Source organism: Macrobrachium rosenbergii, chromosome 25 (genome assembly GCF_040412425.1).
Source record: "Macrobrachium rosenbergii isolate ZJJX-2024 chromosome 25, ASM4041242v1, whole genome shotgun sequence".
Lineage (NCBI taxonomy): Eukaryota > Metazoa > Arthropoda > Malacostraca > Decapoda > Palaemonidae > Macrobrachium > Macrobrachium rosenbergii.
Genome location: NC_089765.1, coordinates 10,384,210 through 10,408,942, shown reverse-complemented (window position 1 = coordinate 10,408,942; position 24,733 = coordinate 10,384,210). Strand labels below are relative to the sequence as shown.

Sequence of the window (24,733 nt, the reverse complement as noted above, 5' to 3'; positions counted from 1 at the left end):
AAGTTGTATTGGGCATTGGCTTTGCAACGGCTCCCAGACATCGTGAGGAAAAGAGGTAGTAGTAGTACAAGTAGTATTGGGCATTGGCTTTGCAACGGCTCATAAACGTAAGGACAAAGGTACTAGTATCAGTAGGGGGATTTGCCTTTGCAACGGCTCATAAGCAACATATGGAAAAGAGGCAGTAGTAGCGCGGTAGTAGTAAATTGTCTTTGCAACGGCTCATAAAAAATTAAGGAGAAGAGTGATGGTAGCAATAAGGTGGGACTTTTCTTTGCAACGGCTCATAAACAACGCAAGGAAAAAGAGTACAGTCTAACACAGAGCCACCAGAATTTAGCAGCACTGCTCCCATAACCAACAGGCAAGAAAGAGGCCAGGGGTCATACGAACTCAGAAGGAAATTTATTCAGCGAGAACATATATTTGTTGGGTCTTAACCAAGCACATAAAACAACGACGGGGGAGCCCAGGATTTGCTACACCGTAAACAAACCACGTAAACACGAAAATGTTTTTCACGGTTAGGAAAAGACGTGATGTGCATGTTTGTGTGCGTTTGCATATATCTTTACGTGCAGAGTTGTGTGCTGGCATGCGTATGTATAAATACACAATAAACACTCACACAGACATATACAGTATACTGTATATATATATATATATATATATATATATATATATATATATATATATATATATACATATACATATATACATTATATATTATATGCATCGCAAACAAAAATATTAATTGCCAAACATAAGCTCCAAGATCTCAAAGCAGAAACTTACTAATCAACATTAAAAAAAAAAAAAGCCGAAACGTACATCAAAACAGCGTCTCTATTTTCTTGCTCGACGGGGAACTCTGCCAGTCGATCTGAATCTTGTTTATGACTCGACACACACAGCCACAGACCCCATGGCAATAACAAGCTATCAGAAAGCGAGGCCAATGACTTTCCTTTCGGCTTTAGATAACAACAAAGTGTTCGTGTATGAGAGAGAGAGAGAAGAGAGAGAGAGAGAGAGAGAGAGAGAGAGAGGGCTGTGAAGCTTTCCTTTTCAGCTTCGAATAACAACAAAGTGTTCGTGTATGAAGAGAGAGAGAGAGAGAGAGAGCCAATGACTTTCCTTTCAGCACAGATAACAACAAAGTATTCGTGAGAGAGAGAGAGAGAGAGAGAGAGAGAGAGAGAGGCCAATGACTTTCCTTTCGGCTTCAGATAACAACAAAGTGTTCGTGTATGAGAGAGAGAGAGAGAGAGAGAGAGAGAGAGCCAATGAGCTTTAGAGAGAGAGAGAGAGAGAGAGAGAGAGAGAGGCCAATGACTTTCCTTTCGGCTTTAGATAACAACAAAGTGTTCGTGTATGAGAGAGAGAGAGAGAGAGAGAGAGAGAGAGAGAGAGAGAGAGAGAGAGAGAGGCCAATGACTTTCCTCTCAGCTTCAGATAACAACAAAGTGTTCGTGTATGAGAGAGAGAGAGAGAGAGAGAGAGAGAGAGAGAGAGAGAGAGAGAGAGAGAGAGAGAGGCCAATGACTTTCCTCTCGGCCTCAGAAAACAACAAACTCTTCCTGCATATGAGAGAGAGAGAGAGAGAGAGAGAGAGAGAGAGAGAGAGAGAGAGGCCAATGACTTTCCTCTCGGCCTCAGATAACAACAAACTCTTCTTGCATATGAGAGAGAGAGAGAGAGAGAGAGAGAGAGAGAGAGAGAGAGAGAGAGAGAGAGAGAGAGAGAGAGAGAGAGAGAGAGAGAGAGAGAGAACGAGTCTTGATATCTTTCTCGCTTTTTCTCCAGATGTTAACTATTTTACCAAACTGAACTAATCTGATCAAACTTTTATATTATTAAACACAAAAATCCAAGTAGGTCAAGCACTTGGATTCCATTTGTCACTGATCAATTACTGTTATTATTATTATTATTATTATTATTATTATTATTATTATTATTGTTATTATTATTATTATTATTATTATTATTATTATTATTTTTATTATTATTATTGTGTAAACTCTTAATGCCGAGAACGGGAGGAACTTTGTATGAGGTCCACAATAATATATCTACCATCGATATATCATTGTGGATCTTATGCAAAATTATTATTATTAATTATTATTATTATTATTATTATTATTATTATTATTATTATTATTATTATTATTATTATTATTTTCTCAATTCTTCTAATAATTCGCTTTTCCTGGGCATCAACATTAGTAGCACGAAAAGCGAATTATTAGAAGAATTGAGAAAATTCAGTATAAAATCAATTCGCAAAATGCAGCCACTTTATTCAACAAAACTTGCCTCAAGGGGGTCTTCTGCCTTCGTATTATTATTATTATTATTATTATTATTATTATTATTATTATTATTATTATTATTATTATTATTATTATTATTATTATTATTAAGAAGACCCCTATTCATATGGAACAAGCCCACCACAGGGGCCACTGACTTGAAATTCAAGTTCCCAAAGAATATATTGATGTTTATTCGAAAGAAGTAACAGAGGGTAGTGAGAAATGCAGAAGAAAGATACCAGTTTTAGAAAAACATAAATTGACAAATAAAAAAAATAAAAAATAAAAGTAAATTATTATTAAAATATACAAGGAGGATTGTATCAGGGTAGTATACATGCAAATATATATCATTTAGCCTTTTGTTCTTTCTCACAGAAATAAGTGTTATCTTAATAGATAACACTTATTTCTTCTGTAGTTATCTAAAGACCGGCGTTCAAAAAAATCACCTTCTGCTTAATTAGGAAGCACATAGATAGCCTAGTTACTACATCAAAAACTCCGTCACAATACAATATACAATTTAGGCCGAAGGTCAAGCGCTGGAACCTATGAGGTCATTCAGAGCTGAAAGGAAAATTGCGAGTAAAAGGTTCGAAAAGTGTAACGGGAGGAAAACCTCAAAGCAGTTGTTCCACGAAACAATTGTTAGGAGAGGGTGGAAAGTTAGATGGAAGAAAGAGAATATGAACGGAGGTACAGTAAAAGGAATGAAAGGGGCTGCAGCTAGGAGCCTAAGGAAGGTACTAACCACGCCCCCCACCCACCCTCCCGCCTTTCTTGTCTTCACTCTTTGTGGCCTGTGAGAGAATTTGGACAGAAAATATTTCTGGCACTCCAACAGGGAACCTATTGGTCGGTATCTATTGAGCGAAAGACCCTGTATGCCTTACAGTACAGTTTTATCAGGACACCCAGCGCTGGTCTTCTGCACAGAATACATGGCGCTTTAACTGGTGACCCAAATGGAAGAGTGAAACTCGCAAAACAGTTTTGTATTTTTGTATTTTTGTATTTTCGTGTCTCTGGCTTTTGTGACCTGTCAGTAACATCAATTGTTCAGTGGCAGTAGCAAAACAACGGCGTGTGTTCATATTGGCATAAAGGTTAAAAGGGTTTTTTTTTTGTTTGCTTGTTTTCGAAATACAGAAAAGGAGGGAGGGGGAGGGGGCGAGTGGGGTGCTATCGTTTGAATGCTCAATGAACAGCTCTGAAAAATATTTTGGTATTAAAGGGCGTAGAACATACAAAAATGAAAAGACCTTTTTTTTCTTAGATAAAAGATCAGTAACAAGTATAGTCAAAGAAAAAGTAACAATATATATATATATATATAAAATATATAATATATATATATATATATATATATATATATATATATATATATATATATATATATATATATGTTTGTTAGTATATCACGTTCATACCCGCAGGCATGCACAAACATGCATACATATATACGCAGAAAGACAACAGAGTAAAAACGCATATACTGACGCTCGCATAAACACACAAACACGCACGCAGTCACACACACATCGACCTTTCAGAAGGACGCCAGCACTGAAGAAGCCAGACCACGAGAAACACAGAGAGAAACAAAAAGTAAAAATAAAAACGAAAAAAAAATAAAAAGAGAAGACATTCCAGCATACCAGCGACCCACTCAGAAAAAAACGGAGGAATCTGAAAGTGGAACATCTCCAGGGCTTCGTTAAACTTCGCAGCCCAGTTATCAACATCAACATCGTAGCCAGTGTAAACTCATAAGAGAGAAACACAGCCTCTCTCTTGCGTCACGGGTTACCCAAGGGTAAACGACTGTCACCAAATGGGGTTGTCGTGTTCTCCTAAGGATACGTCGGCCTGCTAACAAGTGGCACTGTCTTCAGCATATTCTACTATGACACACACACACACACACATACACACATACAAACACACACACACACGCACACGTAATGCATAAACACTTTACGCCTAATGTCTAGCTATTATGATAATATGGAATCTGACGGATTCCAGAAATGGGTTCACTGTTGAGAGGGCTAGGAAGACATCAGAGAGAGAGAGAGAGAGAGAGAGAGAGAGAGAGAGAGAGAAGGGGGATGATGATATAAATGGAGAACAAGCACAGTCAATTATTCTGTGAAAGCCAAACTGTTCAATAGTTGGCAGAGAGAGAGAGAGAGAGAGAGAGAGAGAGAGAGAGAGAGAGAGAGAGAGAGAGAGAGAGAGAGAGAGCCCATTTGGTCGGTTCAAAAGAGAGGCATCCATATGAGACATGTCTTCATTACAACATGTTGGGTTGTAGAATGCCCAGACAAAACAATCCTTAAGATTGTAACAACTTCTGACATCAGTATAAGCAGAGAGAGAGAGAGAGAGAGAGAGAGAGAGAGAGAGAGAGAGAGAGAGAGAGAGAGAGAGAGAGACCCATTTGGTCGGCTCAAAAGAGAAGCAACTATATGCAACACGTCTTCATTACAACATCAAGGAATTTGATGGGATCGCCCAGACAAAACAGTCCTTAAGGTTGTAACAACTTCCGACCTCAGCATAAGCAGAGAGAGAGAGAGAGAGAGAGAGAGAGAGAGAGAGAGAGAGAGAGAGAGAGAGTTAACTGACCAAAGGCCACGCAACTCAAAATCTAATTAAAACGGTCAGATCATTCCATTACAATGGAAATCATATCATATCTACTTAAATCAATTCAATAACTGTAGAATAAAACAGAATATAGAATTTAGGCCAAAGGCCAATCGCCGGGACCTGTAAGGTCATTCAGCGCTGAAAGGAAAAATTGAGAGGAAAAGGTTCTAGAGGTGGAACAGGAGGAAAACCTCGCAGCTGCACCAAAAACAAGTAAGGTGGAAGGATATGAATGAAGAGTACAAGAATAAAAGGGGTTGCAGCTAGGGCCCAGAGGGACGCCGCAAAGAACCTCGAGTGATGCCTACCTCAGTTAATAATTATACGTTTCAAAGCGTTACGTCTTCATGAATGGATTTTAGCACCTTTGCAGCACATTCAAAAACGAAAGAAGAAGCATCCAGCCGATGTCCAACCTTCCCTAAAAAAAAGCTTCAGTAGAACTTACTAAATCTGGTTCTACATTAGACCTATTGTCAACATGATCATCAGAATTCAGTGAACCTTTTCGTACTTTCTGTCATCCCTCTGAAGTTAATGAACATTTATCTTGAAAGCTTGAAGGTTAGTCATTTCAAATACGATTATTATTATTATTATTATTATTATTATTATTATTATTATTATTATTATTATTATTATTATTATTATTATTATTATTATTATTATTATTATTATTATTATCCTGAAGATGAACAGTGAACTTACAGAACAAACCAACAGAGGCAACTGACTTGAAATTCATTATTATTATTTATTATTATTATTATTATTATTATTATTATTATTATTATTATTATTATTATTATTCAGAAGATCAACAACATACAGAACGAACCAACAGAGGCCACTGACTTGAAATTCAACCTTCCAAAGAACACGGTGTTCACTCGAAAGAAGTATCAGAAGGTAAGGGGGAATACAGACAAAAGAGATAACTTATTTAAAAAAAAAAAAAAGAACAAATAAATTAACAAGCTAATAGAGAGAACAAAAATGTCAATTATTAAAATGCAAGGATAATACCATCAGGGCAGTAATGCCTTGCACCCTCGCTTAAACTTCTGAAGTTTCAATTCCACGACATCCTCTGGGAGACAGGAACAGGGCTACTGTGAAAAAGAAAAAACTTCCCTGGGACGATAATGTAGGCTAATTGCGATAGGTGGGAGCAACGTCTAAAATACCTTCGTCAACTTCTTCGTTTCAAAATAATGAGTCCTTGTGTTTATTAAAGGTGAATTCGGAGGCCGTTTCAATTAGCCCACCTTTACCAGTTTTAATATTAATTCATACGTTCAGATATACGCTGCATAACCAGGCATACGCGTATATCTTAGTATGACCATGTAATGGGCGGGCGCATTTATAGTGTAAGGTATAAACTACAAAAATTTTATATACATACATACAGCCATATATACACACACACACACACATATATATATATATATATATATATATATATATATATATATATATATATATATATATATATATATGTATGTATATATATACGTATGTATATATATATATATATTATAAAAATATACAGGTGTATATATACATATGCATATATATATATGTATATATATATACACACACATATATATATATATATATATATATATATATATATATATATATATATATATATATTTTATAAAAATATACAGTGTATAATACATATGCATATATAAATTATATATAATATATATATATAAATATATATATATATATATATATATATATATATATATACATATATATATACATACACATTATATATATATACACAAACTGTATGTATATATATATATATATATATATATATATATATATATATATATATATATATATATATATATATATATATATATATATATATATATATATATTGCATACTGATATATAAAAATCTTTTATAAAACTGCATAAATCATTGCAATAAAAAAATATAACAACAAACTTTATAAACAAGGAACAAAGCGCACAAAAAATTAAATGTCTCCACAAAGACATAACTACCCTCACTGGAACGGAGAAACGACCAATCTCTTCATTTTGGCCTCTGTATAATGTTGTGTGAGCCGCGGCCCATGAAACGTTAACCACGGCCAGGTGGTGGCCTATCCTATATCGCTGCCAGAAGCACGATTAGGGCTAACTTTAACCTTAAACAATATAAAAACTACTGAGGCTAGAGGGCTGCAATTTGATATGATTGATGCTTGGAGGGTGGATGATCCACACACCAATTTGCAGCCCTCTAGCCTCAATAGTTTTTAAGGGAGGAAAGAAAAAGTGCGGACGGACAGACAAAGCCGGCACAACAGTTTTCCTTTACAGAAAGAGGAAAAGAAAATATTATGACGTAAAACACCACCGTCTTGCCATGTCGTCATTCTCCCTATACATTCACCTCCTTCGCTTCCTTACCACACTCTTCTTCTTCTTCTTCTTCTTCTTCTTCTTCTTCTTCTTCTTCTTCCGAGGAGCCATCTGCAACACGAGTCTTTTCTCAGAGACTTCTCTCCGACCAGCTATGGCTCTTTGGCACGAAACGTGACGTCACGCTGACGTCATGAGGCTTCATGGCAAGGAACGGGAATGTCAAGGAGAGAGAGAGAGAGAGAGAGAGAGAGAGAGAGAGAGAGAGAGAGAGATCTACGGAAAAATAATAATAATAATGAGAGAGAGAGATAGCGAGAGAAAGAAATCTGAAGAAAAATAATATTAATAAGAGAGAGAGAGAGAGAGAGAGAGAGAGAGAGAGAGAGAGAGAGAATGCCACTTGAACTTTACGAGAACGTGGGACGAAGAGGTTGGAGCGAGGGGGGGGGGGGGACTTCATAACTGGATGCCAGTGATTAAGCAGCCTTCATAATGATGGAGTGACGACACATTTACGACAATGAAACAAAAGCGCAACGCTTGTCATCAGGGCAGAGAAAAGTCTGAAGGAAAAGTAATCACACTGACAACAGAGAGAGAGAGAGAGAGAGAGAGAGAGAGAGAGAGAGAGAGAAAATAACATTAACTAGAGAGAGAGAGAGAGAGAGAAGAAAAATCATTAAAGAAGAAAAAAAGAAAAAAAAAGAGAGAGAGAGAGAGAGAGAGAAGGAAAATAACATTAACGAGAGAGAGAGAGAGAAGAAAAATAACAAAAACGAGAGAGAGAGAGAGAGAAATAACAATAGCTACATAAATAGCGAGAGAGGTCTGAAGATATAAAAAACAATAACGAGAGAGAGAGAGAGAGAGAGAGAGAGAGAGAGAGAGAGAGAGAATGATGGCGGAACCACACCGGCGGTGTTCGCGGACCTATTACCCAATCGATAAGGAGGTGCAACAGGGCAACAGCAGGAACAGGAACAGCAAGCAACTACAAGGGAATGGCAAAGGTCGTTACTGCCTCATTGCCGCGGCAGTCACACGACGTCAAAAGGCCAAGCCCTGAGACCTATGAAATCATTCGGCGCTGGAAAGGAAATTGACGACACAAAGGTCTGAAAGGCGTAGCGAAGAATCCTTAAGTACTGCCTACAGTCCACCGCGTGAGGTTCACTGATGGCACTAACCCCCTACGGGGAAGGCACTTCTGTTTCCCAGCCGGTGACGTCCGTGCTTGTAATCACCGCTTTGATGACATGTTGCAAGAGCAATGCTTTCATTGACATCGGAGCTGTTGGTGCTGTTGATTTTTTTTTCAAGGGGAAGAGCCCAAAGGTGCTGGAGTAACACAGCTATTTAACTTTGAGCTTTTTAAAATTCCATTTGTCGTGAAAATTATGTGAAATGGATATTTTGTCACATTTTCCAAAAATGATACATCTTCATAAAATGACCTGAATTTAATACGTTTCCTAAAATTAAGAAAAATCAAAATTGTTATACACATATCTGAACTTCTGCTATAGTTCGTCTACGAATCTAAACCATTCTGTAAGTCTAGAGCATCCTACTAACCCTTTCAGCCAACAATGGTGCAAAACAATGCTACTTTATGCGGCCCTTGAGGGTAAACAGTGGCCAAACAAATTTAGAAACAGCGCGAAATGTTTTCACCCAAAAGTTCGTGCCGTGTGAGAACAGCCTCTGCAACGAAGTTGGAACGGGTAATGTTTTCACTTATTCCCGAACTCTGGCATCAAAAGCCACTTCTCAAAAGTTGGATTTCTCTCAACAGATCGCTTAAAAACCTCTATATCCAACGAGCGTTTCCAATATCTTGTTTTACATTTCTACCATACAGTACATTCCAAACTAAATACATCTGTCCATTTTACTCCTCGAAGTAGTGCTTATGCACAAGAAAAGAAGTAGTAATGTGGTTTCTCTGTGTTGACAGCAGTACCTACAGGCCGCAATCCATCTGTGAGACCAAACACATCACAGTCCATAGGCTATCACCCTGTCAGTGTCTGTGTCTGGACTGTCAATTATTTACGAAAACCTCGGTGAACTGAGTAAAGTCCCTAAGAGAGATGATGCAAGCTCAATGGCAGCTAAGATCTGGTTAATGTAATTTACAGGGTCAGATAAGCTCAATCACCCTTACCAACCCCTCCCCCTTCGCCCCCTCCCTTATTAAAACGGAGAGTGGAAGGAATCTCCGTTTATGAGCTGATGCTCTAAGATAGGGTGCTCGATTATGTACTTTACCTGTGTCTTGGCCCAGTCCAGCACGCACGGAGTCAGGCTGCCTAAGCCGATTTGACTATATCGCAAAGCTAGACAGGAAGGATATTCATGAACATCCTCTTGTCATACCAGTAATGGCGAAGGAGCACAACACTGCCCTAAAAGTTGGGTTCATCTTAGGTAGTACTGTACAGCTCGCACAGGGTGCAAAACATCTCATCTGGACCACCACCAACAAAGTCCTGGAAGAAGTGAACTGAAAAACTCTTAGATCTCTTGCCAGATACTTGAATATAAAATCTAGTCCAAAGGCCCATGGGACCTATGAAAGTCATCCAGCACTGAAAGGGAAATTGAGAATGAAAAAATTTTAAAGATGCAGCAGGAAGAAAACCTCATAGTTGCACTATGAAACAACTGTTGGGAGATGGTAGAAAGTAAGACAAAAGAAAGAGATTATGAACAGTAAGAGAAATGGAAGAGGCTGCTGCTAAGGGCCAAAGAGATGCTGCAAAGAACCTTGAGTAATGCCCAGAGTGCCCTGGTTAAGGTGCACTAAAGGCACCAACCCCCTACAAGGCTCGCCAGATACTGATGGTTTCCGAGATTTTGCCACAAAGGACAGCAAGAGTGATTTCATCCCTCTGACCGCAACTCCACTGATACCTTCCTCAACTAGCAGTCTGACAAGAAGATTGTTGCTGCTCCTATGCCTATCAGTATGCCTGGGCACGCTGCCCACTTTTGAGGCATGAAATCCAACTTCTCCCAGTTATTGCAATCCCCAAATCCAGACAAAATACGAGGCAGTGATCTCTGTCCTGAAGCGCCTGCCCTCTGTCCTGAAGCGCCTGAACCTTCAAGGACACCAGAGCTAGTCAAACTTTCAAATAGGGCTATATGCCTTGCTGACATCTGGGTGTGAACGCTGGTGTGAAAACTGGAGGACAGGGATGGAAATATATATATATATATATATATATATAGTATATATATATATATATATATATATATATATATATATATTTTATCTATCCTATATATATTCATATATCAAACCATGATTCATATGAATGTTACAAACGTCCTTAATCCAATTACACCTGCCTCGGAAATAATATATTTTCATACATGTTACCTGAAGGGGGATTTTTTTTATTGATAATCAGTTTGTCGTCTCGTGGCTCGAACCACGGAAGACAAGAACTCAGGACTACAGTGACGCGCATTAAACCACACAGCCATCAAGTGAGGTATATATATGTATGTATGTATGTATACTTATATATATATACATATATATATATATATATATATATAGAGAGAGAGAGAGAGAGAGAGAGAGAGAGAGAGAGAGAGAGAGAGAGAGAGAGAGAGAGAGAGAGAGAGAGAGAGGGGTACAGAAATACTAAATAAAAATCAAATAACCTTTCTATCCTTTTTCGAGTAGCATGGTTATAAAAAAAAAAGTCTTAAATATATTACTCGTATACACATAGCCTACGTATCTTACTATATTTCTGTGTTTTTATATACTACACCTTCCATCCGGTTCCCACCAACCATGAGCTTTTTCGCAAACCGTTTTACTTCACATTTTTTTCTATATTTTACGAAACAGCAACAAGACATGAACACGTATACCTGTCAGAAATGAAAATATATGGTCACCCAGTTAGGATTAAGGGCCGATCTCCAACGAATTTCTAGCAGCAGAGACCCCCCCCCCCTAAGGAAGGCAGCTGGCCTCTGATGTTTTGTGTGTGTTAGGGAATAAGTAATGGGGATATATATATGTATATATATGTATATACAGTATGTATATATATATGTATATGTATATATATGTATGTATGTATATATTACGAGTATATACATACATATATATGTATGAAAAAACTAGAGTTGCTAAATTTCTATGTACAATATGTCGATGGGTCTTGTAAGATTCCATCTACATTGAAAGAAAAACCCAAGCACATTTTTTTCTACTGATATATATTATCTATATAAATACAAGCAAACTAGATGTTTGTTCCTGCTTCAAAACAGCAAACTCATGCCCGTCCTTCAGAGTGAAGAATATGCCAAGCATTATTATTTATCAAATGACAGAAATGCAAAAGTAATTCTAAAATTCAAGCACTGGGACCTATGAGGTCATTCAGCGCTGAAACGTAAATTGAGAATAGGAGGTCTGCAAGGTGTAACAGGAGGAAAACCTCAAAGAAGCCGCACTAATAATCAACTGTTAGGAGAGGGTTGAGGAAAGTAAGATGGAAGGAAGAAAGAGAATACGAAAGGAGGTACAGTAAAAGGAACGAAAGGGGTTGCATGCACATGTTATGGTACCCGAATTCTATGTCTACCCAAAAACCAAGGCCCCATTGGGGGCTAGTGCCATCACTGCGCCTCACTTGTTGCACTGCTGACAATACTAAACGAGTAAAAAATGCGCCAGTTTCTTCGGCGCAGTCAATTTTTCTGTACAGCGTATAATCAAGGCCACCGAAAATAGATCTATCTTTCGGTGGTCTCTGTATAATGAATGCTGTATGAGCCGCCACCCATGAAACTTTAACCACGTCCAGTTGGTGGTCTATCCTATATCGTTGCCAGAAGCACGATCATGTCTAACTTCAACTTTAAATAAAATAAAAACTACTGAGGCCAGAGGGGCTCACACTTGGTATACGATGATTGAGGTGGATGATAAACATACCATTTGCAGCCTCTAGCCTCAGTAGTTTTCAAGATCTGAGTACGGACAGAAAAAGTGCGGACGGACAGATAAAGCTGGCACAATCGTTTTCTTTTACAGAAAATTAAAAGTTTAAGAAGCGTTCCTTCAGCCCACAGCTGCACCCAGCTTTTAGTGATGTACTTTACCTCCATTCCCGCTTCTTTATTTCCGTCTTGCTGTCCAACCTCTCTAACTATTATTTCTTGGTGCAACTGCGGCGTTTTAACCAGTTCCACCTTTAGATCCTTGTACTTCATCCCCTTTATTTTCTAGATTACTTTATCTTGCTATCTAACCACTCTATCTTGAGGGCTGAATAGCTGAAAGTGCCCCAGTGTTTGGCTTGACAGCCTAAATTTCATATATCAACCAATCAATCAACCAACTACAAAGGAAACACAACCCTAAATGTCAAATCTCTCTTGCAGGTTACGGTAATGGTGGGCCTGATGATGGTGACGCCGTATCCCTCGAACAGGAAAGTCGTCGTTCCGAGACTGAAGAGATCTCTGGTGGCATCATTCCTCGGAAAAGGGAAAATAGAGACAACTCCAAGTCCACAAACAACAAGTTCCACCACCACAACCACAACTACAACGACTACAACAACCCCACCTCCTCCACCTTCAACAACAGCTCAACCTGCTACTAAGGTAGATATGTTTCTGACTGTTTCTCAAGTGGAAGATATCTAATATATCTGGAGAAATTACAGTTAGTGGTAAAAGTAAGGACGTAGGAAATCCTATCACTCCAGAAAAATATATAAAACAGTCATTCCTTATAAGCCACAAAAGTTGTTAACTAGCTCATCACAAACTTCTCATACTATCACCATTAGAATGCTGTCTTTATATGTCATAAATAACTATTAATAAAAATACCCAAACTGCAATAGTTGATTCTAATTTACTGATACAGTATCAATAACCAACAAGTAATCCAAGTATCTATTCAACTGGCCCATGGAAAACAAGATACCTTGCTGAAATATAAAACATTATAACTAAACTACTAGTGTGAACTTGTCTGGCCTCTACTTGCTAAGTGAAGACAGATGTTCGTATCCTATATCACAGAGACTGGAATAAAATTTCTGTTTTATTTCAACAGGCTGAACCTCCAACAACAACAAAAACATCTGTGGCAAACACTCCTGACAATACCTCTGAAAGTCCCACTGGAAACGATGTTGTGGTTATAATGGACAAAGGAAATGACAAAGAGGAAACTAAACTTCAGCAAGAAGCAGAAATGGAAGCTAAAGAAGAACGCGAAAATAAACCTAAGCAAGACACAGAGATGACCCCTGATTCCAAGCCAAAAGAAGAACCTGCTACAAAAGCTGAGGCAGAACCAATGGGTGAGAAACAGCAAGAGGCTGAAGCTGAGCCTAAGACTGAAGAAAACCCTAAAGCTGACCCACAGCCTGAAGCAGAACCAGAACCTGAGGCTGAAGCAGAGCCAGAACCTAAGGCTGCAGCAGAGCCAGAACCTAAGGCTGCAGCAGAGCCAGAACCTAAGGCTGCAGCAGAGCCTGATGCAGAACATAAAGCTGAAGCACAGCCTGAAACAGAACATAAAACTTGAAGGAGAACCAAAAGCTGAAGAAGAACCTGAAGCTGAGACAGAACATGAAACACAAGCAGATCCTGAAGTTAAATCAGAACAAGAAGTTGAGCCAGAACCTAAAGCTGAAGCAGAACCTGAAGTTGAAGCAGAATCTGAAGCTGAAGTAGAACCCGAAGCTGAAGTCGAATCTGAAGTTGAAGCAGAACCAAAACCTAAGAGTGAAGAAGAGTTAAAATCTGGGACAAAAATGGCCCCAGAAGGTGAAGATCACTCTGACACCAAAGAAGAAGGGCCGGAAACAGAAGACGAAGCCAACAACCACAGTGAAGAAGAAACATCAGTCACCAACACAGAGGCTGACGTTGAGGTTGTTCCAAATACTGAGGGTGGAGATTTGTCAACAGGTTCCAAGGAAGAAATGGGTGCTTCCTCACTGCTGAAGTAAAACCAAAGACAAACGAAGATATGATTCAAAATGACTCGCAAACTGACGCTGATCTAAGAGCAGAGACTGGGCCAGAACCCGAACATGACTCTGAGATCATGTCAAAACCTGAGAAACGAACAGAAACTGAAAATGAAGAAGAATCAAAGCCTGAAATGGATACAGAGGCCAGCAGTGAGATGGAAGAAGAAATCGAAGTAGAAATGACATCCAAAGAAAGTGATTCTAATGATGGTAAAGAAAATGATGCTAATGCTTCAAAAGAAGATATGAAAAATATGGAAAATGACTCAGGAAATGCATCTGAAGATAAGAAAACTGAAAGCTTTGACATTGCTCATACAGACGCTTCCGAGACAATAAAAGAAAATATATTAATGCCAAAGGATGCACAGACAGTACCAGAGGATATGGCAACCAGTGGAAGTGATATGGTTGAAAGCGTCGTAAATCCTGATACTGAAGAAGACAACTTTAACGCCATACTTGAAATGGAAAGGATGCTGAATAAGTCACTGGAAAACGCAGAGCCCAATGATAAAAAAGAACCTGTTAATACTGCTCTGGATGAAGTTGCAACTAACTTCACAGCCAGCATCTTCCTTAAGAATGCTGACTTAGACCCAAGTGACAAAAATTCAACAGACGGGAAGGTTGCATTTGAGCCAAAAGTGGCAACAACTTCAGACCAGAGTGCCAATACTTCCAATAATACAACAGAGAGCAAATTTCCAGAAGTGGGTGAAGAACCTTGTGATTGTAAGGAATCTGAGGATATAACAGCTGCTCTAAAAGCCCTAGATGAAAACACTAAAGCAAACTGGACTGATCACAATGAAATGGATAATGGAGAAAATAGCAAAGAGGAAGAACACAAAGATGATGGAAAACATGCCCAGTTAGTCCATGATGCTGAAATCATCAATCAAGATGGTGTCACAGGAGACGAGAAAAGTGAACAGGCCTTGGAAACTAGTGCTAAAAGCCTCAGTGAAATGGATGAAATGATGAATGATATGAGGGATACCACATCAGAAGAGAACAAATCAGAACATGACAAAGATGTCGAGGACACTGATGATGAAGTGGGCTCAGGGGAAGTTATGGAAGAGCAATATATTAAAGAGATGACTCCAGATATACAAATTGTAAAGAGGAAAGACTTAGAGGAAGAGGGTACAGAGAATAATCAGAAGAATGAAAAAGAGGATGCTAGAGATGGAGATGAAGCTGATACCGAGACTGACACAGACGATCAAACAGAAGACATGCAAATACCAGGTGGTGCACAGCAAAAGAACAGCCCAGACGACAACGAAAATGCTGAGGAGGAGGCAAACTCATCGGCAGAATCGTTAGAAGAAAATACAGATGAATCAGCTGTTCACAATAAATCTACTGCCAAAGATAAACCTGTTGCTTCTACATCAGGAACTAAAGCTGAAGAGCTATCAGCAGACACTACACAAACAACGTATCCAGAACCTTTAAGTAACCAGGAGTCTCAAGAAGTTCTGACAATGACAGCCATGTTACAAACCACCAAAGCTGCACAAGCAGATCATAGCAGCGAATCTTCAGGTGAAGACGCAGAAAAGGAGATGGTCACTGATGAAATGTCCACATCAACCACACCTAACCCAACGCATAATGCTGGAAAAGAAGAACACTCTGAGGAGAAAAGTATATCCAAGAAAACTCCAGCGGGAAGCAACATACCAACAAATGTTGTTCGGATAAACGTGCTAGATCCTGAAGAGACACAGACTGCTGGGGAGACTAGCAGTGATTCTCAGACTGCTTGAGAATTTTATTAACTGACACAATGGAGAACTGTACGATCACTGAATTTTAAATAAGCTAATCTTTTCATAATTCTTCAATCAGAATTGGCATACCACATAATAATGACTGGACAAATTATATACACATTGGGGTGCATGTTTTCATAATATATGTACAGTATATCTATCAGACCATGCACGACATAACCATCAATAATCATGAAGATTTCATAAAATCAAAATCAACAGGAAACTTCAATCACGAGATAAAATTAAGGACCCATTTCAGGCAAAGGGAAGCAGAAAACTGATTGTTCTGCATTCACGAGCAGTGAGTAAAAACCTACAGTTTTAATTAAATAACAAATCCTGTATCTTACTTTGCATTTTAGCTCTCAACTCGAGAAAACACATTATCATATTTATATATTTATTTATAGTTTTCAAGTCTAAAGAAGAGAAATGAACGAAAACTGCCACGATAATTGACCCCTGGAAGCTTTCACCATCCAAAACCAAGGTCAGTATCAGAGGGCAATTTTCAGTTGTCCTGAAGTAAATGATTTACGAACTGAAATGGTTGCACAGTGGAGAAAGTAACAAAATATATCAACTGTGGCTCTGTAGTCAGCAACCCCAAAAAGGATTCTGTTAAGACAATCAAGGTACAGAGAATCTTGCCATTATTGACATCACTTCAAGGTAAAACTTTAGCTGCGAGGCCTGGTTCCTGCCGGTCATCCACCAGGATAGTACATAAGTAGACATAACTTTGCCTATGAAGCCAGGTCCTGACCTAACTAGATATTACCCACCTAACCTAACTTGGGGTGACGTGCCCTGACCTGGCTGTGGGGGCTTTGCCCGCCCTGGATCCCCCCCAAAAAGGTGGTAACCTGTCCCAGGCCACGCAACTGAAATAAAGTTTTGCCCATTTCAAATCTATAAGGAGTATGATCAAAGCTAAAATAGACAACAGATGAAGCACCCTTAATTCAAGCAGTCAAGACTGAAATCAAATTGAGTGGCAAAAGAAATTCAGGAGACTTTTTTAAGAGAGCTTACGGAAACACTGATCGAACAGGAACTTTCTTTATTAGGTGAAATGATTCTACCTATATGCGAACTAACAGAGTTTTAGACTTTGTACATAGGCCTACACTAACCTTGAATAAGTCTACTTCGTTACCTGTGAAATCGCTTGTCAATAGGCTACTCGTCTGATATCAAATTATTTACCAATTGGCGGAAAGGATTTAAAAAAAAAAGTAAAATTTAGCAGGCAAAATAGGCTTTCTATTTTCTTTCAATTTCTTCGTTACAGCATTAGACAGCAGCGTACAGTCCAGGTACAGATAGAATTCTAAAGGAGAAGAGTAATATTTAAGAATGTTATTAGTTGACTGTGATATAATAATTATCTATGTGTAATTTTTAATGAGCGGTTGTGTTAGAAAACGGGCACTTTCTCTTGTCGGTGCCTTTAGATGACATTTTCATAGAATGTGTGAAAGCCAGGGCTTGATAATCTGTCAGATCTAAGGACATAGATGCCATAGTTCAAATGTAGTTTCTGCACAATACTTTCATTCCCAACTTTATCTAGGGTAGTTTATAGAGACAAACATGAAATGAGGTACTTCAACACATCTCTCAGTCACGTTCTGAGAGAATGCGGTCGATAAGGGAGCCTCAGCAGGGCTGATGGAATACTCATAAGACTCTTCTTCCATCTGCTTTACTAGACTAGCAAAACTTCCCCGTGTTCTAGGTCAATGAATATGTTTGAATATTCCAGCCGAAAAAGAAAAAAATGGTTCAACAACAGAGTTACCATATCCATGAACTCGGCCTAAAACTATTTCAAGAAAAAATAAAAGTCACTTCCAAACGTTTCGGCACCTCTGAAGAAGGGTGCTCGATGTGTCGGCAACTTCGAACGTAAATCAGTTTTCAAGGAAAACCGACCACAAACTTGAAAAGGGAAGCTGTTGAGGCTCCACCCAGAGTTACTCTACATAAGACGAGCAAAAAACATTCTCCAGAACTGATGCTTGGGCATCAAAGCTTCCTGGAACAGGCGAGTGAAGGAGGTTCTTTCAAACACCGCTTGACTTGCAATCGTCAGGCACAACCTTTCCAACCCAGTATTAGTAACACATTCAAACGTAGGTCTAATGACTAGTTTGTAAGGCGAAACGATATATCAAAGTATATCAACTATACAGTATTCGATGTATTGCATGCTATCCTTGTGTGAAATTAGTTTTAGGGGTTCATCTTTGTTTTTGAAAGGATGAAATACATCAAGTAGTCTTTTACATTCCTTCTGTTTCTCTTTTGATGATATAGTGGTTATCAAAGAGCAGTGCATACATATGTGAACTACCCTCTATTTATATTCACAATTTTGTAATAAAAGTTCTCAACACGTCTGGTTTCATTTTCCTCGCTACTTAGAAGATCTTACCACATGTCCATACCGTCTGTGTAGGCTATACACTTCATTTCTAAAGTGAAAAGTTAAGAATTAATCAACTGAATGAGTGGATCATTTTAGGTAGAAATGTCATATCGAATTAAACAAGTACAAAATGAGCTGAAGTTTCATCGGCGCAATCGAGTTTTCTGTACAGCTGCTACAGCATATAATCAAGGCCACCGAAAATGGATCTATCTTTCGGTGGTCTTGGTATGATGCTGTATGAGCCGCTGCCCATGAAACTTTAACCACGGGCCGGTGGTAGCCTGTCCTATATCGTTGCCAGACACACAATTATGGCTAACTTTAACCTTAAATAAAAATCAAAACTACTGAGGCTAGAGGGCTGCGATTTGGTACATTTGATGATTGGAGAGTGGATGGTCAACATACCGATTTGCAGTCCTCTAGCCTCATTGGTTTTTAAGATCTGTGGCCGGACAGAAAAAGTACGGACGGACAGACAAAGCCAGTGCAATAGTTTTCTTTTACAGAAAAATAAAATGCAATGGCAACCAGCAAGAGTTGAAGAAGTCAGACTGGAACAGAATATGAAAAGAAATAAAGCAAAGTCTATATACCAACAAGTGCAAATATCTTGTAACTTTGTAGTATGAGACTACATTAAATGAGCATCCAAGATTAGTAAACCAATGGGAGACCTACATATTACATGAGGCCATAACGATGATGCTCAAAAAAAGAGGGTGGAAAAGTTATAGACCAGGAGAAATCAGTATATATATATATACATATACATATATATATATATATATATATATATATATATATATATATATATATATATATATATATATATATATATATATATATATTTACAGTGGCAGAACGGACAGGATCGTTTAAGAGATTCTGAAACGGGTGACAAAGATGACGAAACATGGCAGAGATTTGCCTGACAAAAACGAAGCTTGTATTTCATGCATCATAGAGCTCTGAGACCTACTTAAAAGCTCTTCAACTCTTGAATATCTCATACGTTCATGCTTGCATTTTTTTTCTCTGCCATGAGAACACGACCGCCATGACAATACACACGTCAAGAATTCAGGTCAAGAACTTTCTTTGAAAATGACAGACAGAAAATACTCAGGCGACGCAAAATGTGCCACTTTCTTTGAAAAGTGACAGACAGAAAATACTCAAATGAGAACTGGAAGACATTCTTCAGAACATAACAGTACATTTTTATGAAGGCACTGGTAGCAAAAACTGAGCAAGAATCATCCAAAAATGACAAATGAAGGAGAAATACTTCGTACAGGCTAAGAAATCCTGAGGTATTTGAACAATCTTCTGTAATAAATAACTACTCTCCCGCTAATTTTTGGTGATATAGTGCATTGTCAAATGGTGTTAGTTAAGGCGTTTACTCTTGACTTTTAAAGGCAAAGTCGCGTGAGTCAGCAGGACTCATCTATGCAATTGAATGTCCGCTATCCCCTATAGCCAGTTAATACACAAGTAAAATGGACTGCATTACTCTAATCACTCCTAACAAGGGAATGGCATTACTCTATGCACTTTAGCAAGGGACACACTGCCACTGATAAATACAGTCAAACTTTGGTATTTGCGGGGGATGCGTACTACTAACACCGCCCCTCCCCCGCCCCCGCGAATAGCTAAAATCCGCAAATACTTAAAACCCCTCTAAAAATGCTTATAGCTGCCTATTTTGATAGTTCAAAACACCAAAATATCCTCTAGAACTGCTTATACCTGAATACTTTAATAGTTTTATCACAAAAAGTGCATTTGGTCACGAAAATGATATGAAAATACAGTAACTTGTGAATATTTCTCTATGGAAAATACCGCGAATAGGTGATTTTCCGCGAATAACGTGTGCATATGTTCCACAAAGAAATCTGGAAAAAAGGTCAGTCCGCGAATCCGGAACCACAAATAAGCAGGGGTCGATCATACACTGTTGCAGAGTCAAAGGGAAAAGGGATTGAATTAAATTGTGAATTATGAGAGAGAAATATTGAGTTTAGAGAAAAGGTTAGGCTGGCTTAGAACTAGCCTACCTCTCGAATCACAGGATGTAACGTACTTTGCTTTCTTGGCAAGCTTGTATAGAAGATTCTCCAGGCTCAGTAGATCTATCTTAACTATCTTGTGAAGACGTCTGGTTCAAAAGTTAAAGCTCTCCAAGTGTATGAAATCAGGGCCTGCGAGGTTCAAGGGCTCAATGCTCCAACGTCTTGCCCTTTTTTATGGCGAATATTGTGCCGCAGGCATGACTTTACGCTACGACCCGAATGCGTAACTGTGGATTAACGAGAGAAAATCTTTCGCCAATAATTTGAAAATGCAAAAGGTTTTGAGACAGGTTTGGGCTTGGCTAGGATGGAACAGTCATTATCTTTTCCAAGCGTTTTCCCTGGCGTCTAATTTAAGTACGGGGAAGCAGAACACTCCCCAGATCTCCTGTCACTTTCTCTTACTGTGGCTGTACCTATCCCCTAGTAAAATGTTAAATTTTCTGAATTATTAAGAATTAAGTGATACAGTGGCATCAATTCATATATATATATATATATATATATATATATATATATATATATATATATATATATATATATATATATATATATATATATATATATATATATATATATATTATACAATATATGATATGTACATATATATTATATATATTAAGATATATATATATATATATATATATATATATATATATATATATATATAATATATATATATAATATATATATATATATAATATATATATATATATATATATATATATATATATTTTATATATTTTATACATATATAATAATAATAATAATAATAATAATAATAATAATAATAATAATAATAAACAGGCACAGTCATAATGCTATTTCCCATGTAATTGTGTCTGAGAGAGAGAGAGAGAGAGAGAGAGAGAGAGAGAGAGAGAGAGAGAGAGAGAGAGAGAGAGAGAATTCCTTAAATAAAAATCACATACGTTCAATAGGTCGATTTGCTATCCCATAAAAATGTATCTAACAAATTAGGTCGATTTGCTCTCATACAAACTTTCTTTCTCCTGAAAGCCTAGGCCGAGTTGCTATCAAATGAAACTATCTTACCTGAACTACAAAACCTAACATATGAAGAAATTATGCCCGAAAAAAGTATCATATTGGCAGCAGTGTGCAATAACGCAAATTAACCGGACATTCCTTCAAAATCTGACTGCCCTCACCCTACTTACTTACAATAATGCGGTTTGTACTTGAGCACCCATCACCGCCAAAAAAAAATCTCCCAATTAGGTATAGAACTAAGCATGAGCTCCGCATCGGGTATTACTTTGGGACTGATTTTTCCTATAGTATTTTGGTTGCTCAATAAGAATTTGCCGTTATTTTTTGTCGATCGACTGTAATTAATCTCAGAAGTTGTACGCTGGCCATCCTGGAATGCTATCACGCATGCGCAGTGTTATAGGGGAGTTTTTGGTAAAAAGTGGAGTTTCCTTCACCGGGGATTTTGGAGGGCTCTGGCCCCCGACTGAGCAACACTTCCTGCTAGGTTAAGTTACGTTAGAGCATGTTAGGTAGTATAGTTTTCCTTTTATAATAGGTTTCCTTAGCCAATCCCTTCTTGAACATGTTTATCCCTATTGACTTGCGCATGCGCGGAACGATTCCACAACATGTCAGTCTGGTCTTCCTCCCATTGTTTCCAGAACCCCGCGTTGCTGGGTAGATATGAGGTTAACAATAATTGACCGACAATAAAAACACCGCTTCCTTCTTCAGTAATACTAAACGTGTAGGAAAAATCCATAATAGTGAACAAAGTATTCGGTTTACTTTTCAAATTCAATAATATTCCTATATAATTATACAGTCAAACTCCTGAGAACACTCACCAAAAAGAAGTCGACGGCGACGTCTTTGTAGATGCCCAGTGATTTGCAAAAATACCAAGGTCGACCTCAGACTTGCAAACAATGGCCACTCCTGGGCTTGTAATAATTACAAATCATTTTTATCACCTCACTGAATTTCCGGTTTCACTCGATTACTTCCTTTTCTGGGTTCGTACGGTAATAATCGCCATTTAAAATTTCCTCCATATTCACTGCCTTCACTGATGGGTGCACAGAATAATTCATTTGAATGAATGAATACGTTCATCAGCAATACAATCACAACCATCTACTCTCCTTTCCAATTGGCTATAATAAAAAAAATTCGGCTAGTCAATACATTCAACATGATAACACGTTCTGAAACAAGTAAATGAATGTGTGAAGACATGGTGAAAAGCCACTGCCACAACAGGTTTAAATCACATACAGGAGAAAATGGCAGCCACATTCGGTCTTGCAACGTAATATGATAATTGTAAGGTGGCATTGTTTTGCAAAGCAAACAGGAACTTGCAAACGCACACTCATTTTCACTCTGGTGATCAACACGGGAGTCTTTTGTCACCTTAATCTACACTCACGTCACACCAAGGGGTCACCCATGGACTGTTTACACCTACGTTGCCTGAAAGACTGAAAAGTTGACAATATCCGCCACTGAAAAAGAATGGCGACTATTGTCAACTTTTCAGTCTTTCAACATTCAATAAAAACCTTAAGAATTTGCCGCCTGTGCGTAATGCTCTGTATTACAGCACCAGATCCAAAATGATTGCAGAGATCTTGCTCTAACTGTGCTTGTAAACAATATAAGTTTGCAAGTCGCCTATTCTTCACCAATCTGGATTTTTCCTTTCTGCTGATATATGAATATAAGAAGAGTACTGACTCTCCGGGTGATTAAAAAAAAAGGGGGGGGGACATGTTTTGTGCTCAATATACTAGCATAGATGAAAATCGTTCATGCTTTGGATGAAAATAAGATCAGATTTTCACTAATCTGCATTGGAACGGAACAATGAAGAGATTATTCAGAAGGTGCAGTCACCATAGCTTCTATTGGAAGAGCAAATTAATAGTACAGGCTTACATGGCGGATAAAATTTCACTTTAAACTGCATTTCGTAGTTCAAAATATGAGCTATTAGCCTATGTTACTTTAAACCATGACTGCAGTGCTGACTTGAAAATGGTTTATATTATTTGACTTTAAACCATTATTAAATTCCGGACTTTCAAGTATAATATTCCTACTAGTTAACGTGTGCTTTGAACGTTTCTGACATTCGTCTCCTTAGCAGGTAAGTAGTTAAGGGGATGGTGGACCCTAACCTTGTATTATAGGCTACATTTCAGAGGACCACAGAGGGGTTTTTGGGGTGGGGAAAAACACAAAACGAGTAAAATACAGGTATCAATTTAGCAATCTAGGGGGCTATGCTAACCTAAGATGCCAGGTTCCTTCCTAGATCCCTTGCCTAACTTTATTTTGGGGGCCACGTCCTTACCTAGCCCGGGGAACTAGGTAAAGGCCCCCACCTAATGGTAAGAATGAAAATAACAGCCTAAACATGGTATCATTATGTAAACTGAGTTAGAAATATTTCCAAACACCCGTTGATACATGCATAGAAATATTATCAACATTTTTAAAAGGGTTTTTGTGCAGAAGGAACATGTATACTGTACGGAAAAACTCGTTTAAATTGTGGCAATAGTGTAACTATAATTATAAATACTATCTAGTTTTGGGAAAAAAATTAATTGCTTTTTAACATAACACTGAATCAATATAACATCCTCCCCCAGGTGGTGGGGGAGGATGTTTGATATCGAAAAAGTTTTTGTGACATTTAATAACTGCTTTAGGTTAGGCTACGATGTACCCTTTTCTGCAGATAGCAGGATTCAGGGATGAATGCTGTCAGCCAGGCAGGACAGCATTCTTGGTTAGGCAAGGATGTATCCTTTTGAGTAAAAAACCACAATAATGTAAATGAGAGACTGTATTTTTCCTAAATTCAGAAAAGGGGTTAAAAAACAAGGGGATCTTTCGACCGTTTGCTAAACAGTCCTCTTCAGCCAACTCTCCCCGTTTTTAACCCCTTTTTGTATTTTGAAAAAATACAGTCTCTCATTTACGTTATTGTGGCTTTTTACTCATTATT

At 38.1% G+C, this 24,733-nt stretch overlaps 3 protein-coding genes across 3 annotated transcripts in view; 2 read left to right on the top strand and 1 right to left on the bottom strand.

The window, feature by feature from the left end:
• Positions 1-14,660, top strand: part of LOC136852314 (germ cell nuclear acidic protein-like) — a 98,013-nt gene extending 83,353 nt beyond the window's left edge. Inside the window, exons 2-4 of the mRNA XM_067126829.1 lie at positions 12,795-13,019; positions 13,480-13,906; positions 14,010-14,660. Coding sequence (XP_066982930.1) covers positions 12,795-13,019; positions 13,480-13,906; positions 14,010-14,383 — 1,026 coding nt within the window. The 3' untranslated portion in view covers positions 14,384-14,660. The remainder of the gene's footprint in view (positions 1-12,794; positions 13,020-13,479; positions 13,907-14,009) is intronic.
• LOC136852318 (sterol carrier protein 2-like) overlaps positions 1-23,200 on the bottom strand; it is a 236,860-nt gene extending 213,660 nt beyond the window's left edge. Inside the window, exon 1 of the mRNA XM_067126835.1 lies at positions 22,563-23,200. The gene's annotated coding sequence lies outside the window, so the exon portion shown is untranslated. The remainder of the gene's footprint in view (positions 1-22,562) is intronic.
• On the top strand, positions 14,404-16,188 carry LOC136852167 (enolase-phosphatase E1-like). The gene has a single exon (XM_067126609.1). The coding sequence runs from the start codon at positions 14,404-14,406 to the stop codon at positions 16,186-16,188; it is 1,785 nt and encodes a 594-aa protein (XP_066982710.1).
• Positions 23,201-24,733: the final 1,533 nt, after the last annotated feature.